This window comes from Prionailurus bengalensis, chromosome C2 (assembly GCF_016509475.1).
Source record: "Prionailurus bengalensis isolate Pbe53 chromosome C2, Fcat_Pben_1.1_paternal_pri, whole genome shotgun sequence".
Taxonomy (NCBI): domain Eukaryota; kingdom Metazoa; phylum Chordata; class Mammalia; order Carnivora; family Felidae; genus Prionailurus; species Prionailurus bengalensis.
Window position 1 is genome coordinate 74,422,897 of NC_057350.1, and position 24,598 is coordinate 74,447,494.

General features: G+C 47.3%; 1 protein-coding gene across 3 annotated transcripts in view; it reads left to right on the forward strand.

Moving 5' to 3' along the window:
* TMEM44 (transmembrane protein 44) overlaps positions 1–21,461 on the forward strand; it is a 36,572-nt gene extending 15,111 nt beyond the window's left edge. For 2 of the 3 annotated variants that reach the window (XM_043594556.1, XM_043594554.1), the window contains 4 exons: positions 455–559; positions 5,596–5,754; positions 16,551–16,583; positions 19,365–21,461. In XM_043594556.1, the coding sequence (XP_043450491.1) occupies positions 455–559; positions 5,596–5,754; positions 16,551–16,583; positions 19,365–19,475 (408 nt within the window). In that variant the 3' untranslated portion in view covers positions 19,476–21,461. The remainder of the gene's footprint in view (positions 1–454; positions 560–5,595; positions 5,755–16,550; positions 16,584–19,364) is intronic. The other variant, XM_043594555.1, reaches the window with a different exon arrangement.
* The last annotated feature ends 3,137 nt before the right edge of the window (positions 21,462–24,598 follow it).

The window sequence follows — 24,598 nt, forward strand, 5'->3', positions numbered from 1 at the left end:
AGACTGAGGGTGTTTTAATGAGTGCACTGGGTGCTTCTGATGCACACTAATGTTTGAGAACCACTGCTTTACAAAAGCATTTAGCCCCTACTGCAGTGATTCCCAAACTTGGCCCAAACTTTAGAATCATCTGCAGGGGAGTGAGGGGCTTTGAAACTCTCCAGGTCACGTCCATACCAATTAATCAGAACGTCTGCTGGGAGAGCTAAACATCAGTTGTTTTGTTTTCTAAGATGCCCAGGTGACTCCACTGTGCAGCCAAGTTTGGGAACCCCTGACCTACTGTGACATCAAAGACGGAGATAAGATATAGCTTATAGGAAGCAGAAAGGGAGATGGGCCATGAAAAAACAGAAATAATATTTTAGAGATGCTTTTGAAGGAACGGGGTCTTGTTTTTAGAAAAAGTCTCCTGACTGAGAATTCTTTTTACCTCCCCGTCTCCACTTGAAAGAATTCAGACTGGGTGCCTCTCACCACATTACCACCCTGCAAATCACTGAGGACAATGGCAGCCATCAGTCGCTACATGGAGCTGACCATCGAGCCCGTGCAGCAGGTAAGCGGCCGGAGTCCAGAGGGGTGGGGAGTGGTCATGGAAGGCTTCCCGGAGGAGGTGACACTTTAGCTGCAGGATGGGCACGATGAGACAAGAAAGCATGTAAAAGGAGGCAGGAGGTCTCCAAGGCCTCGGTGGGGGACAGATGAAAGGGTGGAGAGGAGGCAAGCGAGAGATCCTCGTACCGTGCCACCTGACTGTCATCCTGAGGGACAGGAGTCCAGGAGGCATCAGGACTAGAGACTCAGGGTCAGATGCGCCTGTTAGAGGTGTCTCTCAGGCAAGAGTCAGTGAGGGGCGCCGATAAGTCTAGGTGAGAGGTGGTGTGACCTGAAGCAGGGGCAAGGCTGGGGCAGGTGGAGAGGCAGAGACCAAGTGGGGGGTTGGCGGGCAGAGTGCTGGGGGCGTGAGGGTGTAGGGTGAGAGAGGCTGAGGGCTCCCGATGACTCCCGGGGTTCCGGCCTGCACACAGGGCTTCCCAGGAGCAAGAACGTTAGAGAAGTGAGGGAAAGAGCTGACAGGAAGTCCGCCCCGTCATCCCACACCCACTGCGACTTCTCGTGGAGGTTTCCAGTGGCCTCAGGGTCACTAAATCCTGGGTTAGCTCTGTCTTTGTTGAGATTCAACACGCTCGGCCACCGGCTGCTTCTGGCTTATGGGGCGCTCGTGCTCCCAGCTCCCCATGCTTTCCTCCCCTCAGTGTTCAGTCTGGGCACCCGTCCCCACGTGGCACCTCACACTTGCGGTGTCCAAACAGAACGTGGGATTTCTGTGCCCTCCCTCTTCCTCCCCCATCCTCCCATCCTAGGAAATGAATTCCTCTCTCCCCCTCAGTGCATGCCTACGCCCGTCCAGTCCGTGTGTGAGTCTCCTGTTTACTTGGTGTAAAATAGATCCCACAGCCTCCTACCTCGTTTCCGTCTCCACTGTTAATCTTGTCCCACCCCCGCCACCTGCACCCTGCAGCCAGGAGGGGCGATTCCTTGTGTTCCTCCTTGGCTTGAAACCCTCTGGCTTCCCATTTCATACAGAAGAAACTCTAAAGTTACACAGACTTGCAAGGCCCCACGAGCCGAGCATTCCCTCTCTCTCTGACTGTGCCCACGTCTCTTCTCTCTTCGTTCACTCCTCCTAGCTGCCTGGGATTTCCCTCCGTTCCTGTGCCTCCAGTGCCCTTCCTCCCCATTTTTTTTTTATACGGCTGCCTCCTTCCTTTCCTTCAACCTAAATGTCACCTTCTCCAAAAGCCACCCCCGACTGCACACTCAAAAGTAGCCCGCACCCCTCTGTGCTATTTCTCTATGTTAAATGTGCCTTTTTAAATGCTCTGCAAAGTACTTCTCGCTGTCTTTTACTTTTGTTTGTTGTCTGTCTCCTGCTGGGATAGAAACTTTGCCTCTGTCTGTCTAGTTTGCCGAGACCCTGGTGCCTCGGGCCACAGGCCCTCAGTAAAGGATGTTTGGAGCGTGGCATGAAGTTCAGTGGTAGCAGCCGCCGCTCAGCTACCACTGAGGGTAGGTAGCTCATACGGGGCTCAGTAGGAGCTGGGACATACGGGTGCTCGGAGAGTTTGGGCCTGAGAGATAGGTTTCAGTCTTTGCTGTGGTTCCTTGGAAAGTGGGTGCAAGTAACGCTATGTGACATAAGTGTGTTCAGGGAGATTCAGCGCCTGCTTTCACAGGCCCACAGGTTTGAGAGCCCATTTCGGCCATTAAACGCCTCTTAGATGGGAAGTCTGGGGAAGGCACAGGGAACCCCGGCAGCATCTGGCCAGTGTTTTGCACTAGAAATGTTTAAATCCTCAAACCTCGGAAACACAATAGTGCAAAACTTGCATTCACTCTAACGCAATACCTGAAGCTTGAGTGGATTCTTCCTGCAGAACCGACTCCATTAAAGAAGAGTGTGTCCCTCTTTCTCATTCTCTTCCACTGAGGCCTCTGGCACGTTTTTTTTTGAGCAAATACTCGCACTTGGCCTCTTCCTTCCGTGTCCGCCAGAGGGCGAGTGGTGTCCCTGAGACAGCTCCCAGCAGGGAGTCTGCAGCCTGGCCGTCCAGGGCCAGGGGCACCCCTTCTACAGTAGCCTGTTTATTGAGGGTTATTTGCCAGTCTCTGAGAAAATAATAACAGGCAACACTTCTGTGATGCTTCTTGTGCTGGGCATAGTGCTTAGAGTACTGGTCTACGTGCTCTGTATACTCACGTAAACCTCACCGCCAACCCCTGAGGTATTAACCTCATTTTACAGATAAGGCAAATGAGGCACAGAGACATTAAGCAAGTTGCCCAAGGTCACACAGCTTGTCAGTGGCAGAACCAGGATTCAGAGTCTGTGCCCTTGACCACTATGCAACACTGCCTCTTACTTGGCATAATGTCTGACACCAAGGAAGCACTTGATAAATGGTTGGGTTTTTAAAAATTATTATTACTGCAAATTCTCATTAAGTATTATTATTTATATTATTTTATTGTCTAATAATTAATCATTGTATTAGGATTTTAAATTGAGGCACAGAGAGGGTGAAGTAACTTGCCCAAGATCTCATAGTTAGAGAAGCACAGGAATGGGTTTCAGATAAAGCCCATCTGATTCATAAAGAGAGCATGTTCAGGACGCCTGGGTGGCTCAGCTGGTAAAGCATCCGACTTCAGCTCAGGTCACAATCTTGTGGTTCGTAAGTTCGAGCCCCGCATCAGGCTTTGCTGCCAGCTCAAAGCCTGGAGCCTGCTTTGGCTTCTGTGTCTCCCTCTCTCCCTGCCCCTCCCCTGCTCATGCTGTCTCTCTCTCTCTCTCTCTCTCTCTCTCTCTCTCTCTCTCTTGAAAATAAAATAAACATTAAACATTTTTTTAAAAAATAAAGAGAACAAGTTCTCTGTGCTCATTTCATGCCTTCTCAGTTGGCAAAATTTTCCTTTTTTTTTCATGAGAAAAAAACCTTGCCCAGTGGGCAAGGTTGTGGTGAAATAGGTCCCCTGTTGGCAAGTGCATTGATGTATGTCCCATCTGCACAGCCACCTGGAAGTGGACAACAAGGACCGCAGGGGCACTTATTGTCTGCTCAGCAGGCCCCCCTGGGCACTGGGCACTGTCCTAAGGAAGGGTATTCTAGAAGATGCAGCTGGGTTCAGCTGAGCTGAGGGGCTAAGGACCTTGGGGTCCTGGGGATCAATGGCTTGGAGCATCTGAAAACTCCATTTTCCCTCTTGATTCAGACTTGGTCGGGCCCTGAGGAATTTATAGAATCTATCGTTGATGGGGGCGCCTGGGTGGCTCAGTTGGTTAAGCGTCCGACTTCAGCTCAGGTCACGATCTCGCAGTCTGTGAGTTTCAGCCCCGCATCGGGCTCTGTGCTAACAGCTCAGAGCCTGGAGCCTGCTTCTGATTCTGTGTCTCCCTCTCTCTCTGACCCTCCCCCATTCATGCTCTGTCTCTCTCTGTTTCAAAAATAAATAAACTTAAAAAAAAATTAAAAAAAAAAAAAGAATCTATCGTTGATGTTGCCTGGGAGGCCCATGCCCCCCACCCCCTAGCCTGTCTAGCCAACTCTCGTGTGAAACTGTGTACTTAACCCATCCAGGGCTAGAGCCCCATGTGGTTTGGGGCCCAGTACGAGTAGCCATTCTCATGTGTCCAGGGCATTACATCTGAGCCCTGTGACACCCCTTCAAATGAGGCAAGGCAGGGATTACCACCCCCTTCGCTAGATACATACCTTGGCATGTGCTTCATTGTGGAAGATGTGGATCCAGAAGGCAGGCTGTTGCCCTGTGATGTGTCAGTGGAACGACCCAAATCCTGCCCACTCTGAAACCCTGGCCAACAGAGCTTCCAGGAGCTCTGACAGCCCCCAGGAGCTCTGTGGGGGAAGTTCTCTCTGAGATGGATGGATGGATGGATGGATGGACAGATGGATGGTGGAGGGATGGGCAGATGGATGGATGGATGGATGGATAGACAGACAGATAGATAGGTGATAGATACAAATCTTGTAAATCTCTTCCTCCCTTTAACCTCCCCACCTGTTGGTGGGTATGAACCCATGCAGTGCATTTTGGCAGTTGCTATCCAAATTACAAATGCACGTATCCTCTGATCCAGCAATTCCACTTCTAGAAATTGGTCCTTTAAAAACCCTGAAACCTTGGGTGTACGGTATAATTTATTGCAGTCAGTGTTGTAAAAGCAAGAGATTGGAGGGCTCCTGGGTGGCTCAGTTGCTTAAGCATCCAACTTCTGCTCAGGTCATTAACTCACGGTCTGTGGGTTGGAACCCTGCGTCGGGCTCTGTGCTGACAGCTCAGAGCCTGGAGTCTGCTTCAGATTCTATGTCTCCCTCTCTCTCTGCCCCTACCTCACTTGCACTCTGTCTCTCTCGGAAAAAAAAAAAAAAACAGCCAAGCAAACAAGCATGAGACTGGAAATGCCTTCAATGTCCATCAGTTTGAGGACAGGTTAAACAGATTGTGAACACTTACATGATGCCACAAAAGAAACAAAAAGAAAAACAAAAGCCTCTGCTCTAGAGCTATCTCTAGGACACATTGTTAAGTGAGAAAAAGAAAGGTGCATAGGAGAGTGTAGATGTGCTGGCAGCCTTTGTAGAACTAGGGAAGTCATATATCTGCATTCGATAGGTTATGTATGGACTATCTGGACAGATACACAAGAAACTGAGCGTTGGTTGCCCCTGGGGAGAACTGGGTGCCTGGGGAATTCAGGTGGGAGCGGACCTCGCATTCTACACCCTTTTGTACCTTTAAAAAAACATAAATGTTCATTTATTTATTTTGAGAGAGAGGGGGGAGAGAGAGAATCCCAAGCAGGCTCTGCACTGCCAGCACAGAGCCAGATGCAGGGCTCGATCCCATGAACCAGGATATCATGACCTGAGCCCAAATCAAGAGTCTGAGCTCATCCGACTCAGCCACCCTTTGGTACCTTCTAAACACCAGTGTATGTGAATGCTTCGACAGTTCAGAAATAAAGTAGACTAAGTCTCCCTGCCTGCCCTTTGCCCACACACCCTGCAGGCAGGCTGCAGCACCACCCGGCTGCCTGGCGATGGACAGATGAACCCTGGAGACGCGAACCTGCAGGAGCCGCCCTCTTACCCTCCCGTTCAGGTCATCCGGGCCCGCGTGTCTTCCAGCAGCTCCTGCGAAGTCTCCTCCATCAACTCCGACCTTGAGGTACTCACACGCTGCTGCCCGCCAGGTGCATGGCTTGTCCTTCACTGACACTTGCCGGGGCTTCCACGGTGCTCGAGCTGCTGTGCCCTAATCCGCCCACGCTGGCCTCCCACCTGCCAAACAGTGAAGGGGCGTGCATGGGGCAGCGCCCACGCGGGGTGTGTTGAGAAGAGGTTTCCACGGTCAAATGAGTCAGGGAAGCACTGCATGTCACGGTCCCATCTTATTTTTTTTTTTTAATATTTTTTTTTAACATTTATTTATTTTTGAGACAGAGAGAGACAGAGCATGAACGGGGGGGGGTCAGAGAGAGAGGGAGACACAGAATCGGAAGCAGGCTCCAGGCTCTGGGCCATCATCAGCCCAGAGCCCGACGCGGGGCTCGAACTCACGGACCGTGAGATCGTGACCTGAGCTGAAGTCGGACGCTTAACCAACTGAGCCACCCAGGCGCCCCTCACGGTCCCATCTTAAAGAGTCACCCGCACGTTCAGGTCTTACAGAAATAAACACACACGTAATTAACGTTTATTAGAGTCTGGGTGTTCCCCAAACCCATTTGACCGTGGAGCATCCCTTCCAGAGAGGAGCAGCAGCTACACCTGCGGTGTCCTCAGGGTCATACACAGGAGCCCTGTGGTGGACACCATGCCTGGCACTGTCATCATTTTGAGTTTTTGGATCTGTGAGCAAGACACATGTCATATTTTGGATGCCAGCGACAGGTGTAACTCCCTGGTCCGAGCTCTTGGGTCACTGCCTGTCCCCCAGCTGTGGCTCCCAGCTCTGTTCTGTGAGGAAGTTTCGTGTTGTGGAAAATGAGAGCAAGGACAGGGTAGTAGGCACATGATGTCAACAGGAGAGTGTCTGCTGTCTTTTGGCAGGGGTTGGGTGGGGGAAGGAGGACAGCCCTTCACCCTGGGTTTGCTTTCTACTATTTTGGAGTTCAAATGCCCTTTTATAAAATGATGATAATACTAAGGGGGGGTTGGTGTTAGTTTTAATAGCTTTATTTTGCAAAACAGCCGCTTCGCCATCTTGGATAAGCCCCCAAACTTCTTGAACTCGTTGTGAAACCCCAAATCCAAAAGACTCAGAGCCACTGATCTGTGGGATAAAGTCCCGATTGGTTAATGTGAGGTTCTAGACCTTTCACAACTACCCCAGCCTTATGTGCCTTGCCCACCCACCCCTCCCCACTGCCCTAGCTGTCCACCTTGGCCATGGACTGTTCCCTGTACCCAGGCCTCTGGGCCTTTCTTCCTGGGGTTTTCCCTGGCCCGTGTGTCAGTTTCTCTTTCCATATGTCAGAATCCTACTCAGATGCCACCTGCTGTGTGAAGTTACTTCCATCCCGCCAAACTCTGTCTCTCTCTCTCTCTCTCTCTCTCTCTCTCTCTCACACACACACACACACACACACACACACACACACAAGATTAATGGCTCTTTCCCTTGGGTGCCAGAGCACACACGACTCTCTTACACAACTTCCATTGTTCGCCGTGTCATCTGGTGAGCTGTAGCGGCTTGTCCCCCGGCCAGGCTGGGCATGAGCTTTTTAGGAGTGGGGCCTGAGCCACCTTCACCTTCCTCTGCCCCTCGATTCCAGAACACAGTGAGCCATTAAGAGCTGGGTTTTGAGGGAGCAATTCTGCACCAGACTGAGGACCCTTTGGGGTCCGTGTATCCCCATGTCACTCGGTGTTGTTTATTTCTTGGATCCAGTCTCAGAATCTGTAGGACACCCAGCGCACGTGGCTTGGCAGCCTGGATCCAGCGGCCTTGGCAGAAATCCAAGGTTCAAGGGGAAAGAATGAGCCTGAGGGCAAAGTGTGTTCAGTGAGAAGAAAGGACAGTTAAGTCAGTGAGTCAGGGAGGGGCTGGGGAGACCCAGAGGCAGTATTTGCTCTGTGGAAACCAGGGCAGCAAAAGCTGAGGTAAGGATTAGACAGTGACCTTGAACCGTTGGGAAGTTGGTCTTGGCGGCAGGTTTATGCCCTTCTGTGATTTGTGGTCCTTGTCCTTCTCCCTTCTGGTATCTCTATCTTTTTAGACATCCATGTTTTTCAAACTAAATAAGTTCCAAGGGGACAGGGTCACACTTTTAAATTAGGCAAATGGGGGACTCCTGGGTGGCTCAGTCAGATGAGCATCTTACTCTTGGTCTTGGCTCAGGTCATGGTCTCATGGTTCGTGGGATTGAGCCCTATGCTGGGCTCTGTGCCAACAGCACAGAGCCTGCTTGGGATTCTCTCTCCCTCTCTCCCTGCTCCCCCCACCCCAAATAAATAAATACACATTAACAAGATAAATTAGGCAAATGGAAATGAAGGCTTTTGCCCATGCTAAAAAGAATGTATGTTTATAAAGTCACCTGCCCCAGCTCAGCCCGCAGAACAGCCCTCCAGCCCCACTCAGGGCTTTCCAGAGTGGCCTTCTCGCTTTCCGGGACAGCCAGCACCTGTGTGCTGAGCGCCGGGTGGACTTTCTTCCAGCGTTGAAACCGTTCCTGTGCTTTTTAAAGGCTTTTTCTTTTTCTTTCTGCCTCTGGGATGCAAGCAAAGATTTGAGTCCAGCTTTGTGATGCGAGAGTGCTTAGTCATTTCTCCCTGCTGTGCTTCCTAGCAATGCCATAGACCTGGTGGAAGAAGCTTTGTAGAAATTTTGCAAGAAGGCTGTTTCTGTCTATGGAACAAAGTCTGTGTTGTGTGTACATGTGTGGAGGATGAGAAGAGGGCCAAACACAGACTGCTGTCTCTGAAGAAGGTCAGGTCCTTGTGTGTTCCTGCTAATTCTGTGCCTAAGTCTCTTGACAACCAAGATTGCTCGTTCCCTCTCCAAACCCTGCCTTTGCACCAGGAACGAGGACACATTCCTTTGGATGTTTGCCATTTTTAAATCCAAGTCATTCTTTTAAGGAAAAAGATTATCTATCTATCTATCTATCTATATATACATATATATATATGACATATAGTTATATATGTAATAGAATATACTTAAATAAAGATTTTAAATATATATTTATTATATATACATTTATATTTGTGTACACATTTATTACATATATTTTTATAAATATATATTTATGTAGGCTAGAAAAGTGCTAACTTTAGAAGAAAATACATACAAATATGAAAGACGCCAGAAATAGGTACCAAAGGTCAAAATCAAGTCCAGGAGGGGGCACCTGGGTGGCTCAGTCGGTTAAGCTTCTGACTTCGGCCCAGGTCATGATCTCACGATTTGTGAGTTCAAGCCCCACGTCGGGCTCTCTGCTGACAGCTCAGAGCCTGGAGCCTGCTTCGGATTCTGTGTCTCCCTTTCTCTCTGCCCCTCCCCTGCTCATACTCTGTGTGTGTCTCTCTCTCTCAAAAATAAATAAACATTAAAAAAATAATAATAAAAAAAAATCAAGTCCAGGATGTGGTTTTACACCCTCCATGCATCTGGGTCTTTCCCAGAGGGGGGCGCCACCTGCAGTGAGGCAGTGAGAAACAATACTTCCTGAAATGTGTGGTCAGTTACCTGGTTTCCCCGGGGTGAGCAGAGAGGCTCCCCGGAAGGCCCCCAAAGGGAGACAGGCTGTGGAGGAGACCCAGCCCTGACCCAGGAACCACACAGGCTCGGGGGCTTTTGACCTGCAGCCTTGGGCCTGCACCGGACCTCCTGAGTTTTAGCTTCTCCTGTACATAGGTATCCTGAGACTTGCCCTACCTGTGTTGCAGGGTGATTGGGAAGATCAAATGGGTGCAACTGGTGCTTTGCAAGACTTCCAGAGGTGCTCCACATAGCGTCGTGGGAAGCAGGCTGGGGGTGGGCTCGGATATGCACTCTTAAGGCCGTGGAATTGGGCAGCACTCCTTCATTCCTCTGGCCCTTCTCTGAAGGTGGAGATAATGACTGCAGGGAGGGTGGTAAGGCTCCGACAAGGTTGTGAGGTGAAGAGCACCGTTCCCATAGATGCTCACCCTGCAACCCCAGCTTTGGACCGGTCCGTCTTGAAGGTGCCACTTAGCACCATGCCCTTAAGTGTAAGAGTGTCTTTGTGGAGGGGACGCAAGTAGAGGCTAGCAGTGCCGAGTCACTTCCTGGAAGTAGGAAGGCTTCCATCGGGAAAACAAGAGTCAAACCTGTTAAAAGTATCATGATAGCACAGCCGCTCGGGCTGCTGGGTCTGCCTCGCTGCCGCCCTCGGAAAACTTCCTCTGGCCCCGAAGTCCAGGAAAGAGCCTTCCACTTCCACCGGGACCAGCGCAGGCACTCCTAACTGCCTCCTGTCTCCATTCTCCTCCTTCCATTGCTGTCCTGCCGGGATCCTTGCAACACTGGACCCCCGCCCCATGCCCGCCCTGCCCTAAGGCCTTTGTGGCTTCTTCCTGCTTATAGTGTAAGTCCGGCACACTTCACCTGCTGGCCTGGGCCAGCTCCCAAGTTCTTCTCTGCGTTCCTCTGCTTCTCCTCCCGCCTTTCAAGGCCCTGGCTAAATCCCGCTCCCTCCAGGAAGCCTTTCCTGTATTCCTGAGTACAGTTGCTAGATTTAGCAGACAAAAAACACAAGATGTACAGTGAAGTTTGAATTTCAGATAGACACACTTATTCTAAAACATTATTTGTGATCTGAAATTCACGTTTACTGGGTATCCTGTGTTTTGGGGGTTTTGTTGTTTTTATTATTTTATTTTTAATTTTTTTTAACGTTTATTTATTTTTGAGAGAAAGAGACAGAGTGTGAGCGGGAGAGGGGCAGACAGAGAGGGGGAGACATAGAATCAGAAGCAGGCTCTAGGCTCTGAGCTGTCAGCACAGAGCCTGACGCGGGGCTCGAACTCATGAGCAGTGAGATCATGACCTGAGCTGAAGTCAGACGCTTAACCGACTGAGCCACACCGTCGCCCCTGTTGTTGTTGTTGTTGTGAGATCATGGCCTGAGCCGAAGTCAGACACTTGACCAACTGAGCCACTCAGGCACCTCTCGGTGTCCTGTGCTCCTGAATCAGCCTTGATCATGCCCACTCTGGCCCTTCCCTAGACCACTTCGGTTTTTCAGGGAAGCATCTGAACAACATTTACTGCAAACAGTGAGGAACACACTGTTTGTCACATGTGTCAATTCTATCTCAATAAAACTGGAAAAAAATGGTTAAAAAAAAAATCAGGAATAGAAGCCAAGGCTGCCAAGGCCTTCCCACTGGGAATTGACCTAAATACAGTGTTTGTCTCTCCTTGTGGCTGGAGTTTGGAGGTGCACCTGCCTAACCCTGCAGCCCACTGTTTTAATACACAGGACTTCTCTGTCTCGGCCCCTTTGTCCCAGCCTCAGAATGTCCCTGACGTGAAGCTGTCTGTCGTCTTTGTAAAAGAAACCAGCCCGCTGTAGGTCAGAATTCTCTCGCTGATCCAGTTTATAATGGGCCCGTTCAGCCCCCAACAAGGAGAGGTTGAGCGGTTAAACGACCCAGAGCCACCAGTAACAAGGGGGGTGTTGGGGGGGGGGACACTTTCTATAGAAGCCCAGCTCTTGCATACAGACTTCATGGCCTGTGAAGCATTTTCCCATCCCCCATTCCATCTTCCCCACAACAGCTGGGAAAGAAGGGCAGGCAGAGAGGGCAGGTAGAGAGGAGGAAAGAACACGTGGGGAAGTGAATCCCTGCTCGATCTGGGGTAAGTGCTATGGAACTGCTTAATGAACTAGAGAAATAGGAAGGGTGCAATTTTGAAGCATACAGTAATTGTTTTTTTTTTTTTAATTTTTTTTTTCAACGTTTATTTATTTTTGGGACAGAGAGAGACAGAGCATGAACGGGGGAGGGGCAGAGAGAGAGGGAGACACAGAATCGGAAACAGGCTCCAGGCTCTGAGCCATCAGCCCAGAGCCTGACACGGGGCTCGAACTCACGGACCATGAGATCGTGACCTGGCTGAAGTCGGACGCTTAACCGACTGCGCCACCCAGGCGCCCCCAGTAATTGTTTTAAAGTCTGTAAAGGCTCCAGGTCAAAAGGAAATCCACTTAGTGAATTCTGGGAGAGAATCGTAGCTGGTGTGTGCCTGGCCAGTTTTAACATTGTATAGTCAGAGGAAGCAAAAAATTTTATGATCTGTCCTGAGTCCAACACCATGTCACCTCCCCAGTCTTGGGAAAAGTCGCTTCTCCCTAAATGTAAGATGACACGGTCTAAAATGTAATCCTGGAAAGTGACCCTGTTTCCTCAATGGTTTCCTAAAAGCCTTCAGGAGCAAAGGAAAATATACTGCGTGCTTGGTAAACAGGGGCTACAGGTTGCCTCTTGGTTTCAGAAGCAGAAAGAAGTGTGCCTTTAGAAATGAGCTGAGTTGAAATATTACGTGCTGTGTGGTTCATGGAGGTGATAGAATCATGGTCCTAAAGACAATTTAAAGATCTGTGGTAATACTCAAGGGAGAAAAGCCATTGGCACATTTTGGTTTGTGTGTGTATGTGTTTGTATTTCAGAGGGCTAATCAAGAACTGTTCATGGATGGAGGCTTTTTCTTGGGGTAAAATTCATGGGCGAGAATCATTCTGTTTTTGAAGAAAAATCTGTACAAAAATTAACACATTTTGCTCTTGAAATTAAGAAAGGATTAAAAAAATGTTATTTTATTTTTACTTTTACGGGCATGGAGAGAGATCTCAGTTACCAAGATTTGGGTTAATTGCACTCCTTAGGCACGTTATCATCGTTGGCTTAAAAAAGGAACTTCTCCTACTTCCACTAGAGGGCAGGGTTCTTAAATTTTAGATTATGATGCTGAAGATTTGGAAAGGAAGTTTCAAGGTTTCTTATCCATTTGAGGGACACGTAAGCCTGTTTAGTTGTTTGCTTATTTATTTGCTTGACTTTAAATAAAGTTTTTTTATTTTGAAATAATTTTATATTTACAGAAAAGTTGCAAAGGTAGTACAGAAAGTTCCTGTGTGCCTTCACCTGTTTTCTTATAACGTTAATATCAAAACTGAGTAATTAACACTAGTACATTACTATCATCTAAACTAGAGACTTTATTTGGATGTCACCAGTTTTTCAATTAATATTCTTATTCTCTTTCAGTGTAGCACATTGCATTTAATAATTTTTTTAACAAACAAAACAGCTACTCACTGTGGTAACATCAGATTACTGTTGCTGTTTTTGCATGAACGTCTGTATTTTCTAAAGAAAGGTGAAAGTTAGCATCTTTTCTTTTGTCTCTTTAGTTCGGTTGCATTTGTAAAAGTTACTTCACTTTTCAACCACTACATTCTCACCAACATTTCTGTCGTTTGCAGTGTGTGTAGAACTGTCATTTTTTTTGTGATTTCATATCTTTTCCAATTAGTCCTGTAGTTTTTTTTTTTTTCAGTTTATGTCTCCCTCCCCCAGCAGGATGTCATTAAAAGATGAATACTATGGAATTATCACTAATTTTGTTAAGTCTAATAATGGCACTGTTCTTAGGATTTTTTTAAAAATGTCCATGCGGCACGTAGGTGGCTCAGTCAGTTGAGTTGCCAACTCTTGATTTCAGCTCAGGTCATGATCTCACAGTTCATGAGTTCGAGCCCCGCATCCGGCTCTGCTGTGCAGAGTCTGCTTGGGATTCTCTCTCTCTCCCTCTCTCTCTGCCCCTATCCTACTTGCACACTCTCTCTCCCTCAAAATAAATAAATAAACACTTTTTTAAAATGTCCTTATCTATGAGAGACATACTAAAATATTTACAGATTAAATCATTTATTTAAAAATATTTACACAAATAAAAAAATTGGGGAGCTAGAGCAAATAAGGTATGTCCATGGGTGTTCATCGGACATTCTTTTGTTGATGTATGACTGAAAAATGTACAATTAAAAATTTGTATGTATACTTTTTTTAATGTTTATCTTTTAGAGAGAGACAGAGACAGAGAATGAGCAGGGAAGGGCAGAGAGAGAGGGAGACACAGAATCCGAAGCAGGCTCCAGGCTCTGAGCTGTCAGCACAAGGCCCAACACAGGGCTCGAACCTGCAAACCGTGAGATCATGACCTGAGCCCAAGTAGGTTGCTCAACTGACTGAGCCACCCAGGTGCCCTTTTAATGTTTATTTATTCTGAGAGAGAGAGAGAGAGAGAGAATGAGCAGAAGGGGGGCAGAGAGAGAGAAGGAGAGAGAATCCCAAGCAGGCTCCATGCTGTCAGTGCAGAGCTATATGAGGGGCTCAGTCCCTCGAACCATGAAATGATGACCCGAGCTAAAATCAAGAGTCCGATGCTCAACCAACTGAGCCACCCAGGTGCCCCTAAAAACTTGTTTGAAATGGAGATTTAAGGGGCACCTGGCTGGCTCAGTAGGTAAAGCATGCAAACTCTTGATCTCGGGGTTGTGAGTTTGAGCCCCACATTGGACACACAGATTACTTTTTTTTAAAGTGTTGGGTCTGGGGTACCTGGGTGGCTCAGTCGGTTAAGTGTCCGACTTCGGCTCAGGTCATGATCCCATGGTTCGTGAGTTTGAGCCCCACGTCTGTGCTGACAGCTCAGAGCCTGGATTCTGCTTCAGATTCTGTCTCTCTCTCTCTCTCGCTCTCTGCCCTTCCCCCATTCATGCTCTGTCTCCCTCTCAAAAATGAATAAACATTAAAAAAAATGTTTTAAAAAGTGTTGGATTTTTAATTAAAAATAATTCTTAAAAATATTTTACATTTAAAACAAATCTTTTAAACGGAAATTTAAAATAATTGAACAGTAGAGGCTTTTTAAAAATTTTTTAAAATTTACATCCAAATTAGCATATAGTGCAACAATGATTTCAGGAGTAGATTCCTTAATGCCCCTTACCCATTTAGCCCATCCTCCCTCCCACAACCCCTCTGGTAATCCTCTGTTCTCCATATTTAAGAGTCTCTTATGTTTTGTCCCCCTCCCAGTTTTTATATTATTTTTGCTTCCCTTCCCTTGTGTTCATCTGTTCTGTGTCTTAAAGTCCTCATATGAGTGAAGTCATATGATATTTGTCTTTCTCTAACTAATTTCGCTTCACATAATACCCTCTAGTTCCATCCGCATAGTAGCAAATGGCAAGATTTCATTCTTTTTGATTGCCAGGTAATACTCCATTGTATATAAATACCACATCTTCTTTATCCATTCATCCATCGATGGACATTGGGCTCTTTCCATACTTTGGCTATTGTTGATAGTGCTGCTATAAACATGGGGGTGCATGTGTCCCTTCAAAATAGCACAACTGTGTCTCTTGGATAAATACCTAGTAGTGCAATTGCTGGGTCATAGGGTAGTTCTATTTTTAATTTTTTTGAGGAACCTCTATACTGTTTTCCAGAGTGGCTGCATTGGTTTGCATTCCCACCAGCAGTGCAAAAGAGATCCTCTCTCCCCGCATCCTTACCAACATCTGTTGTTGCCTGAGTTATTAATGTTAGCCATTCATGGTATCTCATTGTGGTTTTGATTTGTGCTTCCTGGATGATGAGTGATGTTGAGCATTTTTTCATGTGTCAGTTTGCCGTCTGGATGTCTTCTTTGGAGAAGTGTCTATTCATGTCTTTTGCCCATTTATTCACTGGATTTTTTGTGTTTTGTGTGTTGAGTTTGATAAGTTCTTTATAGATTTTGGATACTAACCCTTTATCTGATATGTCATTTGCAAATATCTTCTCCCATTCCGTCAGTTGCCTTTTAGTTTTGCTGTTTCCTTCGCTGTGCAGAAGCTTTTTATTTTGATGAGGTCCCAGTAGTTCATTTTTGCTTTTGTTTCCCTTGCCTCTGGAGACGTGTTGAGTAAGAAGTTGCTGCCGCCAAGATCAAAGAGGTTTTAGCCTGCTCTCTCCTCGAGGATTTTGATGGCTTCCTGTCTTACATTGAGGTCTTTCATCCATTTTGAGTTTATTTTTGTGTCTGGTGTAAGCAAGTGGCCCGGGTTCATTCTTCTGCATGTCGCTGTCCAGTTTTCCCAGCACCACTTGCTGAAGAGACTGTCTTTATTCCATTGGATATTCTTTCCTGCTTTGTCAAACATTAGTTCGCCATGTTTGTGGGTCCATTTCTGGGTTCTCTCCTCTGTTCCATTGATCTGAGTGTCTGTTTTTGTGCCGGAGGATTTGTCTTAATGTGAGACAACAATGGCAAGTCCTGTGGACTGTGCAGGTTGGCAGCTATTCAATTTGACAGACATTGACAGATCGGTACGACAGACGTCTGTAGGTTCATAAGCGCTCTATGTCAGAAACACACGTCTCCCAGGCACTGCGTGAGGTGCCAGACAAACCAGAGCGGACGGTCACACCACCCTTCAAGAACCCGAGTCAGGCATGTTTGAGCCTTGGGGTGGAACCACCCATGCAGTAAAGGCTGATTAAAAGTGAATCTTGGCTGGTAGCAAATGTCCTGTATTTTTGAGGTGGGGATTTTATTTGCATCTCTTTTAGTTTTATGGGTTTGAGTTGACTCATCTCAGCCATGTGGTTAATAAATGGAAGATTTATTATTATGCCTGATAATAATTCCTAATAATAGTAATTTTTAAATCTGTATAATTTTTCCAAGGACCTGCAGCCCTTCCTAATTATCACAATTATCCTGTTGATCATTTAGCTAAATTGTAGCCACCATAGCTGCTGCCTTTCTGCTTGCTGAAGTCAGCTTTTCCTCTGCCTCCAGATCACTGAAGGGCCTGCCTCCTCGCTCACCAAGCAGACAGTGCTGGTGCTGAGCTCTGCTCTGCTCTGTGATGCTGGCAAAATCCTTCCAACACTTTTTTTTTCCATCTCTTTTTTTTTATTCTGCAGCAGAAGTATTGGGAAGCCTTAAACTTGGAGCAGGTATGGACAATCATACTCTATTCCAGAAGGGACATCCTGTGGCTTGATTCCATTTCCTGTTTTTGTTATCTCCCCCCCCTTGGATGGCCGGGCCCATGCCACATTCCTTTAGTTAAAGAAAGAATGAAAACGGAGGCAAGTCAGAGGATCAGGGGATTTTCCAGGCTCTCTCAGTTCAGAGTTCTTTCTGCTGTGCCCAAACCATCTGGTAGGGACTCCGAAGATGTGTAACCCAAGGAGAAGCATGGTTTGGAACAAAGGTCCATGGACAAGTGGAGTAGCTGTAGGTTACCATTGGTGGCGGTGCTGGGGGTGGCTGCAGGGGTGGAGATAACCATTCCCCAACACTGTCACCTTGGGCAGCTGGCAGCCGTCTCCCTGCCACCCTTGCCTGCGAGGGACAGATAAGCACATGTTTTTATGACAAACACCTGTGCATGTCGTCTCCCAGGATTATTTCTGGTAAGATCATCTTTTGCTCAAATTTTCTTTATGCCTGGATTCCAGCAATGTTTTTTTATTGCTTAAAGTGAGATTTTGAAACACGTTATTCTGGGGATTCAGAAGAAAGAGATTTAAAATGCTTTCAAAGGCTTAACCCACTTCAAAGAGTGCACTTGATCAAAGTGGCTCTGTTTTCCCGAAGCTGAATTGGTCAGGAGTAAGTAGCAAGAACAACTCTTAAGACGCCATTTCAGGAGCTGGAGCCAGGGTCTGAAATATCAGGGCAGCTAAAAATCATGCAAGGAGCTTGGTAAAATGTTAAACCTTAGTTCCCAAACCAGATAGGGTCTAGGATGCCTGGCATCACCCTTTCTAATGAGCATCCTGGCTGCTTCTGGTAAGGTTGATCCATAGCACACTCAGAGAACTGTGATCTAGAACATGGGCCTCAGCTTGGAAACAGCATATATTGAAAAGCATACTATCCATCCTCAAAGAATGGAACAGGCCCCTATTTCCACTGCTCGGCACCTGTACCACAGAGGCTGAAGGGCCAGGGGGGCTCTTTAACTTGGGATTTGCTTGCTGTCCCCCCAAGTCTGCAACCACAAGTAAATAAGAAGTTAGCACTGGAAGGGCTGGCAGAGCCCCAAACAGGTACTGGGGGTCGAGCAGCACCAACCCGATCAGCTTAGTCCCTGGCCTGCAGGCTCACTGGGGATGAGGTGGCTGTTTTAACATGATGCTATTTTTCAAATTATTATTATTTTTTTTAATGTTTATTTATTTTTGAGAGAGGGAAAGAGTCAGAGTGAGCGGGGGAGGGGCAGAGAGAGGGAGACACAGGCTCCAGGCTCTGAGCTGTCAGCACAGAGCCCAACGCTGGGTTTGAACTCACAAACCATGAGATCATGACCTGAGCCGAAGTTAGACGCTTAACTGACTGAGCCACCCAGGTGCCCCAACGTGATACTATTTTTACTCAGCAAGTAGTAGAACTCAGTTATCAGTAAATCACTAATTGAATTGGGCTCTTCCTTTCTATTCAAAACAAAGCCACATTTTGTATTTTACAACTGGCATGGTGGGGGCATTTCTCTCAGTGATGCCCAGAGTGGCTCAGGGAGCCTTGCAGACCTTATCCAGGACCCCTAAGGACTGGGCTGTTTTATTCAGCTTAAGTTTGACCTGCTGGTGGAGTGTTTTTCGTGGAGTGCATGTCCACGACTGGCTATGTTTTCTTGTCCAAACAGATAGTCAGGTCTAGGCTAACACATCCTTTCCTATATTATTTCCTGGGTCTTTTAATAATGTCAAATGTAACCTTGCCATTCAGAATCATTAGTCATAGAAACTCAGAAACTAAAGAGATCATATGTAGTTACTGATCCAACACTCCAGGTTACCCGTGGAGAAACTGAGGCCCAAGAAAGAGAAAGCAAGTTAGTGGCAGAAAGAGGATTTGAGTCCAACCCCCACTTGCCCCCATGGCTAGACTCACCAAGGATTCCCTGCTCTTGGCCATGTGCAAAGTTCTGTCATTTGTCACATGAGAACAATAGGAGGACTTTGCAAACAGTGTCCTCAATGCTATGACTGCTTCTCTGTTTTTAACCTTTTATTCCTAACCTTTCCCATACTTGTCTGAATCAGAGTAATGAAATATTCTCTGCCAGTGACCACCATTCTGAATCAAGCTTTAAGTGTTTTGGACAAGTCTCCTGAGCCTCAAGTTAACAGGAAATGCATGGTGGGAGGAGGGGCAGGTAGCAAGCGCAAACTGGTGCCCTGCTCTTAAGAAGTTCATCATTTCCCTGGAAGGACAAGGTGGTGCCCAGAGAAAGGGCAGGGCTGTGCATGTTCAGCTGCAAATGAAGGGTATGGGCAGTACAAAGACAGAAGGGGGTGAGCTCAATGGGTGAAAGCAGTCAGGGTAAGCTTCCTGGAAGAGGAGGTACTTACCTGGGCCATAAAGAAAGGGTTGAATTTGCCTGGTCTATTCCAGGAATGAGTTAGGCATGGTCTATTCCAGGAATGAGTTAGGCATGGAGGTGGGAAGTCTCAGGATAAAAGGAACATAACTCAGTCTCACTAGAGTAAAGATGGAAAAGGGGGGTAGGAAGGGAAGTGGGGCTGGTCTGTTCAGGGTGGCTGTCCATTAATTCCTTGATTTAAACTTATACTTGTCCCGTTAGGCCTGATTAACCTGTCCTTATTTCTCCTTGTCTGTGCCTGGGTCATGAGAACCAGGACTGGAGCTATTGTTTGGGGTGGGGCATTGTAAGAGATGGGAAGAGTCTGTTCCACCAAGGTACCATTTGTGTCTTTTCTCCACAGTGGGACCCTGAAGATGTAAATCTTGAAGGGAACAAAGACAACGTGGAGATGCTCAGATCCCAGGTGCACAGGTGCTCCATGGGGCCAGTGGTCTTGACATCTGATGAGTAACACCAGGAGCAAGCCCATCAGCTCAGAGCCCTTAGTCAAGCCTGTGTCAGGAACTGAGCAGGGATCAACCTGCAGTGACACCCATGGCGGGAATTTAAGCTTCCGCAGAGGCCGCCCGTGAAAGCGAAGAACCAGGAGCTGTCACTGAGCTTGGCTGGTCTGCATCACAGCTCAGAATGGAGCTAAGACCTTGGGTCCTGTGGACAGACCCAGGCATGTGGTTTGTTTTGAAGATCAGAAGTTCACAGACCACTCTTGCTTCAAAGTAGAAACCTTCATCTAAAGGGCATTGGACCTGCTCTTCCCTTTCCTTTCAGATTCAGCCATACTCTCAATATCTGCTAGGTGACAGGAACATCTAACAAATAGCTAATGTGTTTGGATCTCAGTACAGCCTCATTCTGCAAGACCTGGCTAAGCCCAGGAGACGAGAGGGGTGGGAACATGTGCTGGAGATCTGAGACATGATCCCTGGTATTAATGGGACCTGGCTCCTGCCCTTCCAGTCACCCACTTGGGTTTTCTTCTGGAAGCTAGAGGTAGGACTGCTTGGTCAACCAGAAGTTTATAAGATCGGTGGTGTTGTAAGGGCAAGCAAAACAAATTGCCTTAGATACCAGCACTTGCTCCAACTTGGCAAGGTGTGTGCTGGGCAGGGTTTGCAGGTGAGGGGGACTGTCTGCTTCAGGAGCTAACATGAAAGCATGTGGAGGGTGGGAGGCATGGTGGGAGGTGTCAAATTCAAGCACAGCAATCCCGTTTTAGGATTATTTTGATACTGTGATCATGGGAGGGGGAAAAGAGGGAGGGAATGGGGCCAAGGTGGGAGGAACACTGGAGTGAATAAATCCTGATTGAGTGAGTTGAGGCATCTCACTGTGTAGTACAGAGATGTCTGAATCCCAGCACGGCCACAAAAGCCAGCCACAAGGGGGAACTGGGAGACATGCTGAGAAACACAGCTCTGCTCCAGGATGGCCCCTGGCAGCCTGTGTGACTCAGTCACACAGCTGCCCAGTTTCTCCGAAGGAGTAGTGCAGATCCCAGCACAACGAAGAGAGTGCCTCAGGGAAACAGATTGGTTCCATAGATCTCTGTGGAGATACTAATCCTCTGAGTGCCTTCTAAGCTGGAAGTGAACTCTATCCCCTTTATCCAACTGCTTTGATCCCTGGGTGTCTTGTAATGGAGTTTGCTAAAGCCAGTTTTGCTTTGTGATCTTAACCACAGAAGCTGTTCTTTGAGAGAAGATGAAGATTTGAGTGGGGGATGGGGTGGGGAGAGCATTCCAGATGAAATCCTACAGAGGACTGGACACCAGGAAGGATGGAATCTCGTCAAGGAAGGATGAGTCTGATGTGGCCAGAATGGGTGGTGCAACAGTGGCTAAAAGGTGAAGAGGCTGGCAAGGAACCAGGCCGTGGAGCCTAGGGAGCTGGCACTTAAAACTGTGGCTAATTGGTAGCCATGACTGATACCAGAGTAGGAAGGTGACGGACATGCCTCAGGTAGGCCACACCTGGTTGGTGAGGCTTTTCTATCTATGGCCACAACTTTTCAGGAAGCAGAAATGTAGTCATGGATACAGTAGGAACATGGAGAACATTTAATCTGAGTGATAACAGCAGGGCAGGAGGAGGGCTCAGCTTTAGAAAGATAAGGCACAGGGGCAGGATATCTTCTCTGGAGTCTGCCTGTAGCACAGCCTCCCTCTCTCAAGGGGAGACTGGCCCGTGCTCCCTGGAGCATCAGAAACTGGCTGGATCCTGATGGAAGTGGCCATTTACCCAAGAACGTCAAAACAGCCTTGCTGATTGAGCAGCACAAACTACTTGAGTCCCAGATGCCGTCTGTCTCCCTAGATCCCATCGTCCAGGCTTCCTTCACAAACCAGTTCCTATGGCTGTGGTCCAATCCTGCCTCAAAGCTGAATCCCAGGTCTCTTCACCCAGAGTGAACTATTAAACTGAAAATGTTGGAAGCAAAGTTTGGTCTCATTGTTCAACGAGAACGTGCCTGTTATGCAAAGGTCTGGAACCCTGGAGCCTCTGTGAAGAGGCGCCAGCCAAAATGCCTTTCTCCTAGTAGGAGTGTCCCTGCCCCAGGCCTCCACTGTAGCTTCATCCGCACTGTTAGTCACACCGGAAGGATATGGGAATTCCTTGCTCTGAAGACTCACCAAGGGGTAACCTACACAGGGGACAAACTGCCCACTCATCCGGATATGAGAGATGGTGTAGTATGGTCTCAGTGGTGCTGCCTGTTATCTGCGTGGCTTGGAGCAGGTCACCTAACCTTCGTGACCTGAGGTAGACTGAGAATAATACCTATCTACAAAGCTTGTTGTGAACACTAAGTAAATCAACATATATGAAATGCATAACACAATACCTGACTCAAAGGAAGACCTTGAAGAGGGATTGGTTCCCTTCCTCCCTATACTTCCTGGCCAGTTATGTGGTGAAAGGCAGTGAGTAACCCAAAATAGCAGCTCCACAGACAGAAGGGACTTCAGCAGTTTGAATCCCTTTGACAATCCTAAGAATTGACTAGCTAGCCCTTACTTAAGCTCCTCCCCGTCCAAAAAAGATTTCACCATTTTATATTCCAAAGAAGTCTGTATCCTTTAGGGAGAGTTCTGATCACTAAGACTTTCTTAAAGTCCTGTCTAGACCCTGAAGAACCACTGTCTCCTTATCTCCTGCCAGTACTTTAGCATGAGGAAGAGATCTTTGAACAACATCTGATGCCACACTCACGTCATGTTTGTCACAATGGGGTATGAGCTCCTCCTACAGAGTAAGGAGAGGCACTCAGCCAAGGAGCATGGCTGGGCTCTAGCTCCCAAATCTGATTAAGTGTGATCCTGGTCATTTTCCTTTCTGGGTCACAGTTTCCTCATTTGTAAAACGGAAGTTAGGCCAGATTTCTTTCCTGTATTCCCTTTTATGAATATGCCAGTGAGTTTGTTTCCCACAGAAGATTGGCATTTTTATAAACTCTCAAAAAGATATTAAAACATAAAGACAAATTTCAGATTTACTGTGAAAATAGATTTCATTATATAATATATACTTTTGTTTGAGTTTTGCTATCCAATTAAGATAAAATCTGTCTATGCTATAACACGAAGAGATCACAGCATTTGACATTTAAAAATTTTGCAGATTCCACGGTACCTGGATGGCTCCGTTGAGCACTTGATCCTTGATTTCGGCTAAAGTCATGATCCCAGGGTCATGGGATCGAGCCCCGCATCAAGCTCAACACTGAGCATGGTGACTGCTTAATATTCTGTGTGTGTGTGTGTGTGTGTGTGTGTGTGTGTGTGTCCCCCTCTGCTCCTATCCCCCGCTCATGCACTCTCTAAAAATTAAAAAAAAAAAAAAAATTATTATTTGCAGGTTCCTTCCAGTACTGAAAACCAAAAACTATTAACACCTTGTTTCCAAACTTGGGGATTCTGGTGACTTCATTTAGTTTATTAATACTAAGAGCCTCTATTATTGGCAGGCTCAAGGCTCACTCTTGCTAAACCATCTCTCATATTGAAGGATATATGAAAAATATTTTCCACAGTGCAAGAAAAGGGATCTGTATCAATCACTGAGGAAAAGGCTAGAGATGTCTTAGGAGTGTCTCAAGACTGACTTCTAAATATTTCCAAGATTCTGTCCACTTCTTTTTCAGTGCCTACTTGATCATCCTCCACATTTTTCAATCATGAGGGCATTGCTCCACTCTCTCCGACTTTACACTGTTCATTGTTCCCCTTCCCCCCAAGTTCAGGGTGATGCTTTAGCAGAGACGGCTCTGCCTTGAAACAAGCCAAGCTATAATGCAATGTTGACAAAGATCTTTTTCAAGTTTACACATCCTGTGCGATATTACCCCAAAGGTCACCATCAGGTGAGAGGGACGACCTTAAACAAGAAAGAAGTTCAAGAAACGGTGCGAAATCAAATGACTTAGAGAACATCTTATCTGCTTTTTCCTTACCAAACTCTGAAAGCTAAACAAGCACCAGGCATCCAGGACTGCTCCTTTGGGGCTGGACACTTCAACAGCGCGTTCACTTGAAGTGCCTTCAGATTCACTTCAAATTAATCCATTGCTTGGAGAACTCATCATACCCTCCACCCCCATTCCGTTGGAAATTTTCCACCAGCTGCCGGCATTGACGACAGAGGTTTTCCCGGCTCTTCCTTTCCGGGTCCTCAGGGTCTGCAGCTGTGACTGCAGCAGGGCTTAGTCCCTATGGGGTTCAGGTGCGCTGGCCCCTCTTCAAGCAACGTAGGACTACGAGGGGAGGTGCGGGACCGCTGCTGGCCCTGCCAGAACTTAACCCCGGTTCCTATCGGCGGACCTCTTTACCGGAGAAGCCGCCAACCCCTCGGCGTCCAGCGGACCACTCAAACCACCCGCGGGGCACTTCCGGGAGGAGAGGAACTGGGCGGTCTGGCGCATGCGCACTCTACACCCACCGCACGGCGCGCAGGTTCCCGCCTCGCGGGCTGGTTGCGGTCGGGACAGTCGGCCTGAGCGGCGGCTGGTGTGCGAGTCGCCCGGCTTGCGTTTTAAAGGGATGGTTCTAAGATTATTCTACCGTACCTAGCGTAGTTGAGGCCACTCGACATCCTTTATGGTGTACTGTAAGTCACTCTCATCTTTGTTTTTAAATACACACATTTTTTGAAAGAAAGGTAGTGCGGATACACAGTTTTTTAAAAAAGAAGCAGGTTGTAACAAAAAGTTTATGAAGAAAAGTAACAGTGCCCTGCTCATCCCCTCCACCTTTCTTCCATTTTCAATTCCTCCCTCCCGTCCTTCCTACCAGTTTTACCTTTTTTTTTTTTTTAAATGCTTATTTATTTATTTTGAGAGAGAGAGCGTGGCCTATGTGCAAGCAAGGAGAGGGGCAGGGACAAAGGAGAGAGAGAGAGAATCCTACAGGGCTCAGTCTCACAGTGAGATCATGACCTGAGACAAAACCAAGAGCTGGATGCTTAACCAGCTGAGCCACCCAGGTGCCCCAAGGATTCCCAGTTCTAACACGGTTAAGATAAAAGCTTAACAAAAGACAATTTCAAGTAACAAAAGTAGTAGAACACAGGAGAGTGTGC